General features: G+C 39.3%; 1 protein-coding gene across 2 annotated transcripts in view; it reads left to right on the top strand.

The window, feature by feature from the left end:
• Nucleotides 1–12,583, top strand: part of PHEX (phosphate regulating endopeptidase X-linked) — a 214,720-nt gene that overhangs the window by 143,140 nt on the left and 58,997 nt on the right. The window contains exon 22 of one of the 2 annotated variants that reach the window (XM_006128759.4): nucleotides 1,938–9,102. The exons of the other annotated variant lie outside the window; for it this stretch is intronic. Coding sequence (XP_006128821.2) covers nucleotides 1,938–2,040 — 103 coding nt within the window. The 3' untranslated portion in view covers nucleotides 2,041–9,102. Of the gene's footprint in view, nucleotides 1–1,937; nucleotides 9,103–12,583 lie in introns of those variants that run through there. 2 annotated transcript variants of the gene reach the window in all.

The following is a 12,583-nucleotide window of genomic DNA, read 5'->3' as shown; positions in this document are numbered from 1 at the left end:
AGAGCATTTTTTTCGAAAAGGGGGGGGGGGGACTCCAAAAACCCCACGTCCAGACTACTTTCACTTTCAAAAGATCCTCTTTTGATAGTAAGATTGGAAGAAGATATGTAAATTCCGCAGGAATTAGAACGTAGTCTAGACATAACCCCACTGACTGTTCTTACTAAACCCAATTTATTGCAAAGCGAGACTTGGTCATTTTAGTAATATCTACCAATCAACTACATTTTGCATAAGATGCCTATTATGCCAATATCTAGGATACATTTTGCTATGCCAAAATATTGCAAAAGAACTTGATTAATAGTTTTTCCACTGTCTCTGGAATTTTTCTCTTATCAAAAATGGGATGTACTAATTTCTGGTTGTTTCTGTTCTTCTTGGCCTGGTCTCACTGTTCTTTACAAGTTACACATGATTGGGCAAGCACTCTTGAATCCCCCTACCCTTTTTGGCCTGGTCTGCGTGCGTGCATGCGCCAGACTTGAATCAGGCCTAGGGCGGCTTTGTTAGAGATCCATACTTTGGACAAGGTCAGAACGAGGCCTTCCACTGCAGACATTGTGGTTCTGGTCAAGGGAGGGCCATCCAGGCTCCCCTACAAATATGCATCTGAAATCTGAATGTTTACAGATACTTTATTACATGCAGACTAGTAGTATATCGTAGTTCTCCCCAGAAAACTATTAATAATTTTTTTGCACTGCAAGTATCCCTACCAGCAGAAAGGCCAATCTGTGTGATGGGAATTTCTTTCCCACCGTGCTGAGCTACATTTAGGGTTGCCAGGTGTCCAGTATTTTTGCCTCCTGTCTGGTAAAAAATATTCAGAAAATACCAGACACCTAAAATGTCCGGTATTTTCTGATTTTTTTTCCTGCCAAGAGGCGAAAATACCGGCCACCTGGCAACGCTCAGCAACTTGGCCTGGCCTGCCTCCGCCCCCTCCCCCTCCCCCGCCTGTCGCCCTGGACCCCCCGCCAGGCCCCCCTGCCAATCACCACTTACCTGGTTCTTCAGGGGCTTTTCTTGTGGCTGGAAAGAAAAACAAAATGGGACATGCTTTCTTTTTGGTTAACAACTTTGGTCTCCTCTTTTTTTTTTTCTCAAAAGAATTTTTTTCCCGGTGCTTTTTTTTTTGGGGGGGGGGGGGGGGGTGAGGCAGGGTGGGTGTTCAGTATTTTTGGTTAAACCATCTGGCAATCCTAGTTACATTGAAAGGCTGATTGTATGGAATGGAGAAAAAGTGCTACTTCACTGCAGACTGAGGATGAAAGAAGCACACGATTAATTGCTTAGTAGATATACTTGTGTCATTTGCTCAGGTTTTCACTTGTTTTAGTACCATTTTAGACTTCACATTGGTAAATACTAAGAGGCTAAAGATACTTAGAAGTAAACAAAATGCAATTTTACCAATAGTAAAATAATCGTAGCTGACTCTCATAAGGGAAATCAGGAAAGGGAGGTCAAGGATTCAGTGCATACAGAGAGGGAACTGTTGTCTCTACTGGAGGTGGTCTCTTCAGGCTGAGATATAGGCATATTGCCAGGACGGTGTAGGGACATTTGTTCTCCTGTTTTCTGTGCTGCGCTTGTTTGTTGAGTGACAAAAGACAAATTTCATTCCATTAGCCTGGCATCTTTCCTGAATGCTAGGAGCTAGATTTGGACACCCTCACTGACTTCACTGGAGCTTCTTACAGAGTAAGGTCTTTCTCAGTGCTTCAGGTGACACAATTTTGGCCGTATGTTAATTTAAAGGAAAACTTTCCCTGAAATTCAAAACTTTCCCAATGCCTCAGAATAAAGAAAAGAGAAATCTAACTTCCACAAATAGAAAAAAATCTGAACTTTAAAACTTCAGCAGAACTTTGCAGGATCTGCAGTGTATAATTGCAAAAAACTCCGATATTGTGTTTTCTTCCTTTCTTTAGAGTTATTGGTGCAATGAGCAACTTCGAGGAGTTCCGTAAAGCTTTCAATTGCCCAGTAAATTCAACTATGAACAGAGGTGCAGAATCCTGTCGGCTATGGTAGATGGTCTTTTTAAATCTGGTGCCAAGAGGGTTTTTTAATACAAAGTGCTGTTTCTGAACTCTAACCCTCTGCTTACAGCTTCAGAGCAACGTTCAGCAGCATGGAGAGATTTTATTTTTTTGTAATGCATCTTCATCATCTGGGTGGGTGACCTGCACAAATCTAACCATTGTCTGTTTATGATTTGGAAGCTTTAAAAATCAGACAGGAGAAAGAAGATTCAGGAAAAAAATTGACACTCCATGGTTAGATTGCTGTTGATGGATTGCTGCCATTACTCATTCTACTTCCTGATCTATAGAGCTAAATGTAGAATACAATTTTAATCTATTGCTTTGCAGGAAGGCTGAGCAAAATCTTCCCTTACAAAATTCAGTCCTTCCAGATTTTCTTTATTTCATGATAACTGTTATGTAGCCAGTGCTGATCTCCTGTGCGCTATACAGTTTTTTGGTAACATACGTTATGGCTACACAGCATGCCATCAATGATTTTCCATGATGTTAAGACATGAGATCTTATATAAATTCAATTTAAGAAGTCAGATCAATGCCTGAGGTTGAAGCAGCTCCTCATTGTTTCCATCTGCACTGACTAATCTCAAAAATTACTTGTCAAGTCCTGGGCTGCCTTCATGAGTGCCTTAATAGCACCATATGGCGAAAATCTAAGAGTGGAAATGAGGTGAGGGTAGGGAATCCCTGTCACTGTGAAACACTAGAATGATTGCATTATTACGTGTAGCCTTAATTCCTGTTCCTAAGAGGCACACACTTGCAATATGGGGTATAGTTCACCTTTGTATACAGGGCCTGAACAAGGAAGCTGCACCACTAACATCTCGTGAAAGTCCCGTGCAGTACCTACGTCCCACTTGAACCCTACAAGCTAGGGTTTAAGTGAAATATAAGTGGTTTATAGATTTGTATTCAATGTGAGCTCTACTCATGAGCAATTGCTCAGTGCCCCAAGAAATGTAAAGACCCCCATTCATGTGTTGTATGCATGGGAGCCCCCTAATGGGCAATCACCACCTCTGTTTGTACTAGCCCCCTGCACAGGAGTGACATCCACCCATCTCTAAAGGGGAGATGTGACTCAGGAGCGTAGCATCTTGAATGTTGTCCTTTTTGCCTCAAAAGACATATTTCGAGATGGGGTATGTAACCAGGCAACTTAAGTCCTTCATCTGATTTCCACCAATAATATTCTTAAAAGCATGTTTTCTATTGTGGTAAACTATATTATGTAGTAGTTAGGAAAGAAAGGCAACCAAAATAATCTCTTGCCCAAGGAAATATATAGAAGTGGGTTTTAGGTATAATGTACAGGATTTAACTGATTTTTACATAGAAGAATAATTTCACGTTGTCAGAAGTTTTACTGTAGTAGTTTAATAAAAAGATCTTCCCCTTTAAATGGCTTGGCTTAAAAAAACATTACCAGTATCAAAACAGGGGGTTAAGGTTACTGAGTAAGGCTGATTGAATTTTTTTTCCAGCAAAACCGGCTTTAATCAAAAATCCAATTTTCTATCAAATAAAAATTTTCATTAAAGTTGTCTTTTTTTCTGTGCCTCGTATGGGGGGAGGGGGAGGTGATGCACTGGGGAAATATAGTTTGCTCAAGGAGCCCAGCCTAGACAGGAGAATGGGAGCATGAGGGACCTGAACTATATCTCCCATGAGGCACTGCAACAGCTTTTCTAAATAAAAATTTTTTTTGGCCAAAACATTTCACTAAAAAGTCAATTTTCTCCAGGAAGAGAAAAATATTTGCCAACTAACTTTGAGTTCTACACCACTGAAAAGTAATAATTTTCCCTGAAGTTATCTGCCAAAGTTGTAATTGAGATGATCAATATTTTTCATAAGGCCCTCTTAACTACAGAAATAAGGACTCCTTGTTTAAGTTCTATTAATAGGACTCTATGCATGATAGAGTTGCTCTTAAAGTTACTTGTTCTAGTAAATTGACTTGTGAATACATTCATGCTCTGGACATGCATATTGACATTATTCAGAAACAACGGATAGTCTTGTTGCACCTTAAAGACTAACAAATATATAGGATCATGAGCTTTTGGGATATAGTTCAGCTTTGTATACAGATACAAACTCTCTTCTTCAGATGAGATGGAGTGGACTTTCCAGGGAGTTAGTGGAGTTTTTGAAGTTACACACATTATTTGAAAAAGCAGTGTAAAGTTCAGAGGTGAAATCTTGGCCCCACAGAAGTTGCTAGGAGTTTTGGTACTTACATAAATGGGACCAGAATTTCATCTGTAGGCTTATCTCTGGACAATACAGAAACAGTTTCACAATAGTCTGTTTTCTTTTGAGATTTTTTTCCTTTGTGCTCTACCGGGTCATAAATATAACAAAAATCACCTCTTCCCAGCACTCATTCTTCAACTCCCAGCCTTAGCCCAGAAGTGATGTGCACAAAAAATGAAATAAACAAAGTTAGCCAAATTGTTTTGGACATTGAAAAAATTGTAGCTCAAGTTTGAGTGTTGGGCTGAGTGCTATTCATTTGAGTTTATCTAAACATAGTAGAAGTAAGAGGAAAACACAAATAGTTAACATCACTGGGTTTCATTAACCAGTTTTGATCGACCTTTGACATGCCATAGTGATATAGACCAAAGAATTAAATCATTAGCTATTGGTCTATAAAGTCTATTAACCTTCCTGCATTAGGATATAAGCCAACTACTAAGTACCTGGGGTTAGTAAGGAACTTCCCTGTTTGAGGGAGGTATAAAAGCCCCACTAGGGTAAGTGGCTCTGTACAGGTCATTCTCAGACAGGAAATTGGACTAGAGAGAGGCCTGTGGTCTAGTGCTGCACAGCTCCTGTGTCCCTAAAAAAAGCTATTGTTAGCAAATAGCACTATTGCTAAGCTCCTGGCGTAGAGATTGGGATGCAACCTATTCTATAAACAGGATTTTAGCTTGCAATGGCTGACTTCCTGTGATCTTTTAAAACTCAGTTTGCCCTTGGGGGCCTCATCCCACAGTTGATTGCCCTGGTAGATGTACAAACATCTGTGAAGCTTCACTATAGCCAGTGTGATCTGTTCTTAGAGCCTGAAAATACAAACTCAACTCCTATTGAAATAGCCAAGGCAGTACTTTGGTTGTTGCCCTGTAAAATAATTATTTAGGCGCGAGAGCCACTAAAGACCCGCAGGTGAATCTTAGTTGTGAATTGTAGCCATTCTGAGAGGGAAAAATGAAACTGGACACAGGTTTTGCCTACATTTTTTAACAAACTTTTGTGTCTTTGTGGTATATAATGCCCAAAGTAGTGAGACTTTCCAGGGAGTTAGATTATAAAAGTCAACAAAGTCACAACAATGTAACAACATACTACAGCAAACCCTTGACACCAATAATTGTGTCACAAGTGACCAGTTGAAATGGGAACACCTGAAGAACACAATCTACGATGCAGTTCTATTAGTCTTTGGGAAGATGGAAAACTAGGCCAATAACTGCTTCAATGAATATTCATGTGTTGACACCAGTCACAGTCCAAACACACAGTCCAAACTAACATCAAAAGAGACCCAAATGAATAAACCTGACAAGCGTTGAGAGTGGCAAGAACCAAGGTACTTGACACTGTGCCAATGACTATTGGTTGCACTTAATGGAAAGCATCCAAGTAGTAGCTGATCCAGGAAACACTGGAAACATATATGGTGGGATCAAGAAAGCCTAGAATACAACTTCAAAGAAGACAGCCCCATTGAAATCAACAACAGGAAAGGAACCAATGACTTCACCAAGCAGATGCATAGCTCAGTAGAACACTAGCTTTACGTCTCCTGAAAATATTGTTATGGATGCAGCCGTCAACCAACTATGACCCTACTTGATGATAAACCGACTGTCAAGGAGTTTAGCCTTGCCATATATGGCCTCCCTAATGGAAAGGTTCCTGGAAAAGACTGCATATCACCAGAGGTTATAAAATGCAGAAAATCTGTTCTAGTACAACATGTTCACAAGTTGCTCTGCCTGTGCTGGAAAGAAAGTGAAGTACCACAAGAAATGAGAGCTCTCAACATCAACACTCTCTATAAAAACAAGGGTGACAGGAGAGACTGTAATAACTGTTGTGGCATTTCTTTTGTTATTATTAAAGCCTTTATCCAAGTTGTTCTGAACAGACTTTAGACCTTTGCAGACCTATTCTGAATCACAGTGTGGCTTTGGAGTGGAAAGGTTTGCTATTGACATGATCTTCTTGCTGAGATAGCTATTTCGGAGAAATATAGAGAACAAGAAAAGCCCCTCTACATAGCCTTCATTGATTTCATAAAGGCTTTTGACTTTGTCAACGGAAGTGGACTATTTGTGCTTTTTGAAAAGACTGGATGTACCACCAACATGAAAATATGTATGGCACAGTCCAATATGATAGTTCTGTTTTTGGAGCTTTCCAGATCTGTAGTGACATTAAGCAAGATTGTGTACTTGCCCCTATTCTGTTTGGGATTTTCTTCTCCCTCCTACTGGAACCAGATTTTTGTTCCTCAACTGAGGGAATCTACATGCACACAAGATTTGAATCTTGTCAGACTCAGATCTAAAATCAAGATTTGGGAGGACCTTATTCTACACTTCCTCTTTGCTGATTGTGCAGCTGGGACAACCTGCAAAGACTTTGAACTTTTTATAAGCCTAAAAGAGACTAACATAATGTGCCAAGGAGCTGAGGAAGCACATTCCATCTGGATCAACAACTGTGAACTAGAAGTGGTGAAATTCATATATCTGGGTCCATATCGCAGTCAACCTTTACTTTGAAATGGAACTCAACATTCTCATTGGAAAAGCTGCCACAAAAATGTATAGACTGAACAAGAGGGTATGGCAAAAGAAAAAACTGACAGATCACACGTAGATCTGCAAGTATCACGTATGTATTATCAGAACACTTTTGTATAGGGGTGAGACATGAACCTTATACTTTCAACAGGGACAGAGGCTCCACAGCTTTCATATGTGTTGCTTTTTGAATCTTTGGTATCTCCTGGAGGGACAGAATCACCGACACTGAGGTGTTCATATGGGCCAGCACACCAAGCATGCAATACTTCTCAACCAGAGATAACTCTACTGGCTTGAGCAGGTGTGCCAAATGAATGATGGGCATATCCCAAAGTATATCACCTATAGTAAATTGGCATCTGGAAAAATCCCCAAAGGATGCCCAAAATTTCATTTCAAGGGTGTTTGCAAGTGAGACCTCAAAGAAATGGTCATGAATATGGACAAATGAGAAGATCATACTCATGCCTGCAGCCTTTGAAACAAGAGCTTAACAAAGGTCTCCAGAATTGCAAGAGGAAGCAGTCCAGCTTAGCACAGGAGAAAATAACTTGCAGATGTCAAAGGGCAATGGTTTGAAACATTGTGACAGAGTTACAGATAAGGCAGATTGACTCTCTCAAGTGGGTCTCTTCAGCCACATTCATGGCTGCCACAAAACCAATTCAGTAAATTCTTTACTTCTCAGGGCACATATCCATGGCCTCTTGAGACTGAAGGATGTCTATATTTAGATTATGGCTCATTGATTCCAATGGAACAAGTTGACGAGTACAGAATTCCTCTATTATGCCAATGCTGCCGCCTCTTTAAAGGTGTATAATGTCCTTTTTGCCTCATTAAATGTCATTTTCTCTGATCCTGGGCATTTCTAGGATCAGCTCTTTCCCATGTGGCAACACACGGTTACTCTTACTGCCAGTGGGGCCACCTTGATTCACTGGATTATATTTTAGTCTAAACCACATTGCTGATGCCCATAATTGATGTTCAATTGCTTGCCTAATAGCTAGAAGAAAGCAGAACAAAAGACAATTAAGCACATTCTTAAAAAGTGTTACAGAGAATTATAATAATGCTTTCTGATGTTTCCTCTTATTACCATTATGTCAGTGGTCCCTTTTATAGCTAGGTGGTGGGGTAACTGTCCCACACTGACGCTACGTCTAGACTGACGCGCTTTTTTTTTGAAAAAGTTACGCAAATTGCACTCTGCAATCTGTATAGCTTTTTCTGATTGTTTTTTCAGAAGAGGTTTTTTCCAAAATTTGGCCCGTCTACACTGGACCAAATTTGAGAAAAACTTTGTCTTTCGGAAGAGCCCTTATTCCTCATAAAATAAGGAATTCAGGCCTTCCAAAAGAGCGCGTATGTTCTTCCACAAAAAATATCAGAAGAGCAGACACGTTCCCTTGTCTAGATATAGCCAGAGAGGAGAAGGGGTTAAAAGCAGCACCAGGAAGGTTATGTAGGATTGAGGCATTGCTAGGAGGGCTGAGAGGGTGTTAGTGGTAGAGGGGACTCTCTTTCGAAAAATCTGCTTGCAGTCTAGATGCTCTTTTTTGAAAGAGGCTTGCAGTCTAGACGTAGTCTAAGGCACATGTGGGGGAGATGATAGAGTGAGGCACAGCCAGAGGACTGTGTCCAGAAGAGGATGTCGCAGTCTGGGGAGGAATGTGGGACAGGAGCAGATGTGAGACCCTACCTAAGAAGGCCGCACTATTGAATGAGAGATAATTCCCGGAATGGCCAACAGAAGGCTCCACAGCAGTGAACACAGCCCATTACATGTCCTGATTTGCATTCCTATTGTGCCTGCATACCACCAGTGTCTTGCTATAGCAAGTGTAATATTGACAGTCCACCAGCTATATCTATTCTGCCAAATGACTTCCTCAAACACATTTAGCTGCTGCAGCTTTTAAATTCTGGATAAGTTTTCAGATAATATTTTTAAAAATCTCTCCTCAACAGATGTGACTGTATTTTCCATGGCTAGCTGGAAGTATTCCTATTAGTGTTGTTTTAACATGCTTTTACCATTGTTAATATGTTTGTCGTCCAATGTTTAAATGTTTGGTTCTAGGTAAATGGAGAAAATTGTATACTGCACATGCAGACTGAGTTGTGTGAACTTGAAGAGATAGTCTTTTGTTCCAAGAAAAATAAAAAATATTTTTTTCGCTAATGCACATTTGGGTTCTTGTCTTTGAAAAGAATTAATCCCTGATTTTATAAAGACTTGTGCACGCTTTCAGTTTTGCACACTGTGAGTAGGTCTATTGATCTTCGTGGGACTACTCAATGTGCAAAGTGATGCATGTGCATTAATCTTTGTACCTTCAGGTTTTATGGGGAGGAGGAGCATTACACATAAATAATGCCAGTGAAGACACAATTGTATTAGTCATGAATGTAAAGTGACCTGTGTATAAGTGATTGCACCTTGAGTTGGAGCAGAGTTGGTTAGTTTAAACCCAACCAACTTCCATCTATTTGATCCTATGTTGTTCAACTTTTACATTGTAAAATTAGGAATAAAATGTATATGCTAAATATCTGATTTATGTGAAATATTTAGAAAGTTATGTAGCATTTTTCATAAAGTTGTATTCAACTAGTCAAACATTTCAGGGTCTATTATATTACTGTGAACTATGTAATTATCTCAAAAGAAATATTAAAATCTGATGATTCAAGAGGCCGTTGACATAAAAAGTCTTGTCTGGTTATGTTTTTTCATGTTCCTAGTTAGTCTGTTGTATTCCCTATTTAAAATGCAAACAATCCATAAAAAAGCCATATTGATTAAAAATCTCCCTGTGTGTGCTTTACAGTCAAAGGTGTTTGGAGATTTGACCATTTTAAATTATAAAATGTAATATATGTAATATCCAGTGTTTGTAAAAGGTAATAAGGAACATGCATGGCTCCATGGCTACGTGGTATCAGGATTTCAAGGTTACAATTGTTTATTAGTTCTATTATGGTAGTGCTCAGAGGCTCCAATCAGGATCAGACATCTCCCCCCTTCTGCATTGTGCTAGGTGCTAACTCATATGTAGAGTCTTTGCCTGAATCTTGGTCTAAGGTTCCAGTCCTGTGGAGACACATGTGCACTGCCATACAGCTTTATATACTTATCTAGCACCACTGAGTTCCTAACACTAGCCCTGTGCATAAATATTTATTGGATCAGGGCCTAATTTAAAACAAGATGCAACAACTCAGTATTTTTTTTAAAAAATGTAGGCCTATTCTACACTACCATGGACCAATTATCTAAATTATGCAACTTCAGTTACATGAAAAACGTAGGTAAAGTTGACGTGCTACTTACCGCCATGTCTTCACTGTGGTGAGTTGATGATAGACACTCTCCCATCAACTTCATCCGTGTTTCTCATTCTGGCGGAATATCAATGGAGAGTGCTTGATGGTCAATGTATTGTGTCTCGCCTAGCCACAATAAGCTGACCACTTGCTGGATCGATTGCTGCCTGTTGATTCAACGGGTAGTATAGATATCCCCTAAGATTAACTCACTATGTCCCCCCAACTTCAATAGAACCTTTCAAAAATGTTAATATTCATGACCATCTTCACATTTTCCCCTCTTTTGTTGTTTAATCTACATCCCATCTAAGTCTGCAGTCAAAAGAGTTAAATTACAATAAAAGATAATGTATGTTTGGAAATAGGTTATTGGGTATAATGTGTGAGCTTGTGGGGAGTAAATGGGACTCTGCATAGCCACAAGTATGCAAACCAGCAGATATAGAAGTAGGATTAGGGCCCTTGTAATTGACAAACTACTTGATTTGCTGAACTTCCAGAAGCTAGGAGCATCCCTCCCACAGAGCTATGTTTTTAAATGCCTTAAGCAATCTACAGCTTATCTGTTATGGTAGGAACTTGCTTCAATAAAAAAGATAATGTTATCAAATTTTAAATTTGATATGTATTTTTTTAAATGAGATATTCCCAAGCAATTCTGCCAACACAGCACCATGTTTTATTAACTGTATCAAAGCTAGCAATAGAAAGAATCTAGATGTGTTACAGTAATCTGTTCACAGAAACAGTTATGATATAATATTAATGATCCATAAGCCATCCTAGCATTAAGACCTTCATTTGATTTTTTTATTAGAATCTATATTTTTATATAGCAATTGGTTTGAGGTTAATGAGACAGGCTCCAGAAAACATGGTGTGGAAATTCAGCAGGTCCCTAGGTGCTTTTTGAACTGATATTTGGACAGGCAGGGAGTAAAACATGTCAGTCCTGTATAAATAAGATAGGGGAAAAAATTCAAAAGCGGGTTTTAGGCATTTTTTATCCCAAATTTTACTTGAGTAACCAGCCCCTTTCTATAAGAACTGACAATGATGGTTAATATCAGGTTGCCAGGATCCCATTTGTTTCAATAAGCAGCAGAAGTTTAAATGTAGAAGCATATAATAGATTCAGTCACCTGGAAGTTATGAAAGTGCTCAAAGTTAAGTGTTGAATAAAACATTTTTTTTCTTAAATGTACCAGACAAACCAGTTTACACCAGAGATATTTTTTAAAAGATGTTCTGGTAGTCTATAATGTTGCCTTTTTTTGGCCCATGTGGTTTAGCCAATATTGGCATCTTGCCAGGTTAGGAGGAGAAACAAGTCAGATATTTCTTTAGTGCAATCCTGTTTATTTGCAAGGAATATACATCCATGTCATAGAAAGAACAAACAGGAGGTAGATTTCTTGTTTATAATTTCCAAGTCTGCTTTTCCAGAAAGTTCTGTTCTTTAAGGACTTTTTTCTCTGTTCCCCCCTCTGGACCCTCCTTTCCACCACTTCTCTCACTGTCAGCTAGTTTTCTGATTGTGCTCTCACTCTTGCTTGCAACCAATGAATCTCCCAGCTCTTGTCTTGACGGTCAATCCCCTTGGAAGTCTCTTGGTCTACATGACTTAGTTTCTCAGACTCTGGCATGTTATATAAAAATGGCCTTATTGGGTCAGGCCAAAGGCCCATCTAGCCCATTATCCAGTCTTCCGACAGTGGCCAATGCCAGGGGCCCCAGAGGGAAAGAATAGAAGAGGATATTATCAAGTGATCCATCCCCTTTCCCCACTTCTGACAAATAGAGGTTAGGGACACCATTTCTGTCCACCATTTCTGGCTAATAGCCATTGGTGAACCTATCATCCATGAATGTGTCTAGCTCTTTTTTGAACCCTATTAAAGTCCTGGATTTCCTAAGATCCTCTGGCAAAGAGTTCCACAGGTTGACTGTACGTTGTATGAAGAAATGCTCCCTTTTGTTTGTTTTAAACTGTCTACCTATTAATTTCATTTGGTGACCCTAGTTCTAATGTTATGGGAACAAGCAAATAATTTTTACTTATTTACTTTCTCTACACCAGCTGTGATTTTATAGACTTATATCATATCCCTCTTAGTCGTCTCTTTTCTAAGATGAAAAATCCCAAAGTTTTATTAATCTGTCCTCATATGGCAACTGTTCTAATCATTTTTGTAATCATGTTACCAAGGCTATGGATGGTGGCTTCTAGTTATTCAGCTATTCCCACACAAAAGGGCATTTAATTATTCCTTCCCTGTTACCTGAGTGGAGGGTGCTTAATACACCTATCAGCTTTAACCAGGTTTGTCATTTACGATAGCTATTAAAACCTTCCCACATATA

Source organism: Pelodiscus sinensis, chromosome 1 (genome assembly GCF_049634645.1).
Source record: "Pelodiscus sinensis isolate JC-2024 chromosome 1, ASM4963464v1, whole genome shotgun sequence".
Taxonomy (NCBI): Eukaryota; Metazoa; Chordata; order Testudines; family Trionychidae; genus Pelodiscus; species Pelodiscus sinensis.
This window is presented reverse-complemented; position numbering and strand designations above follow the sequence as displayed.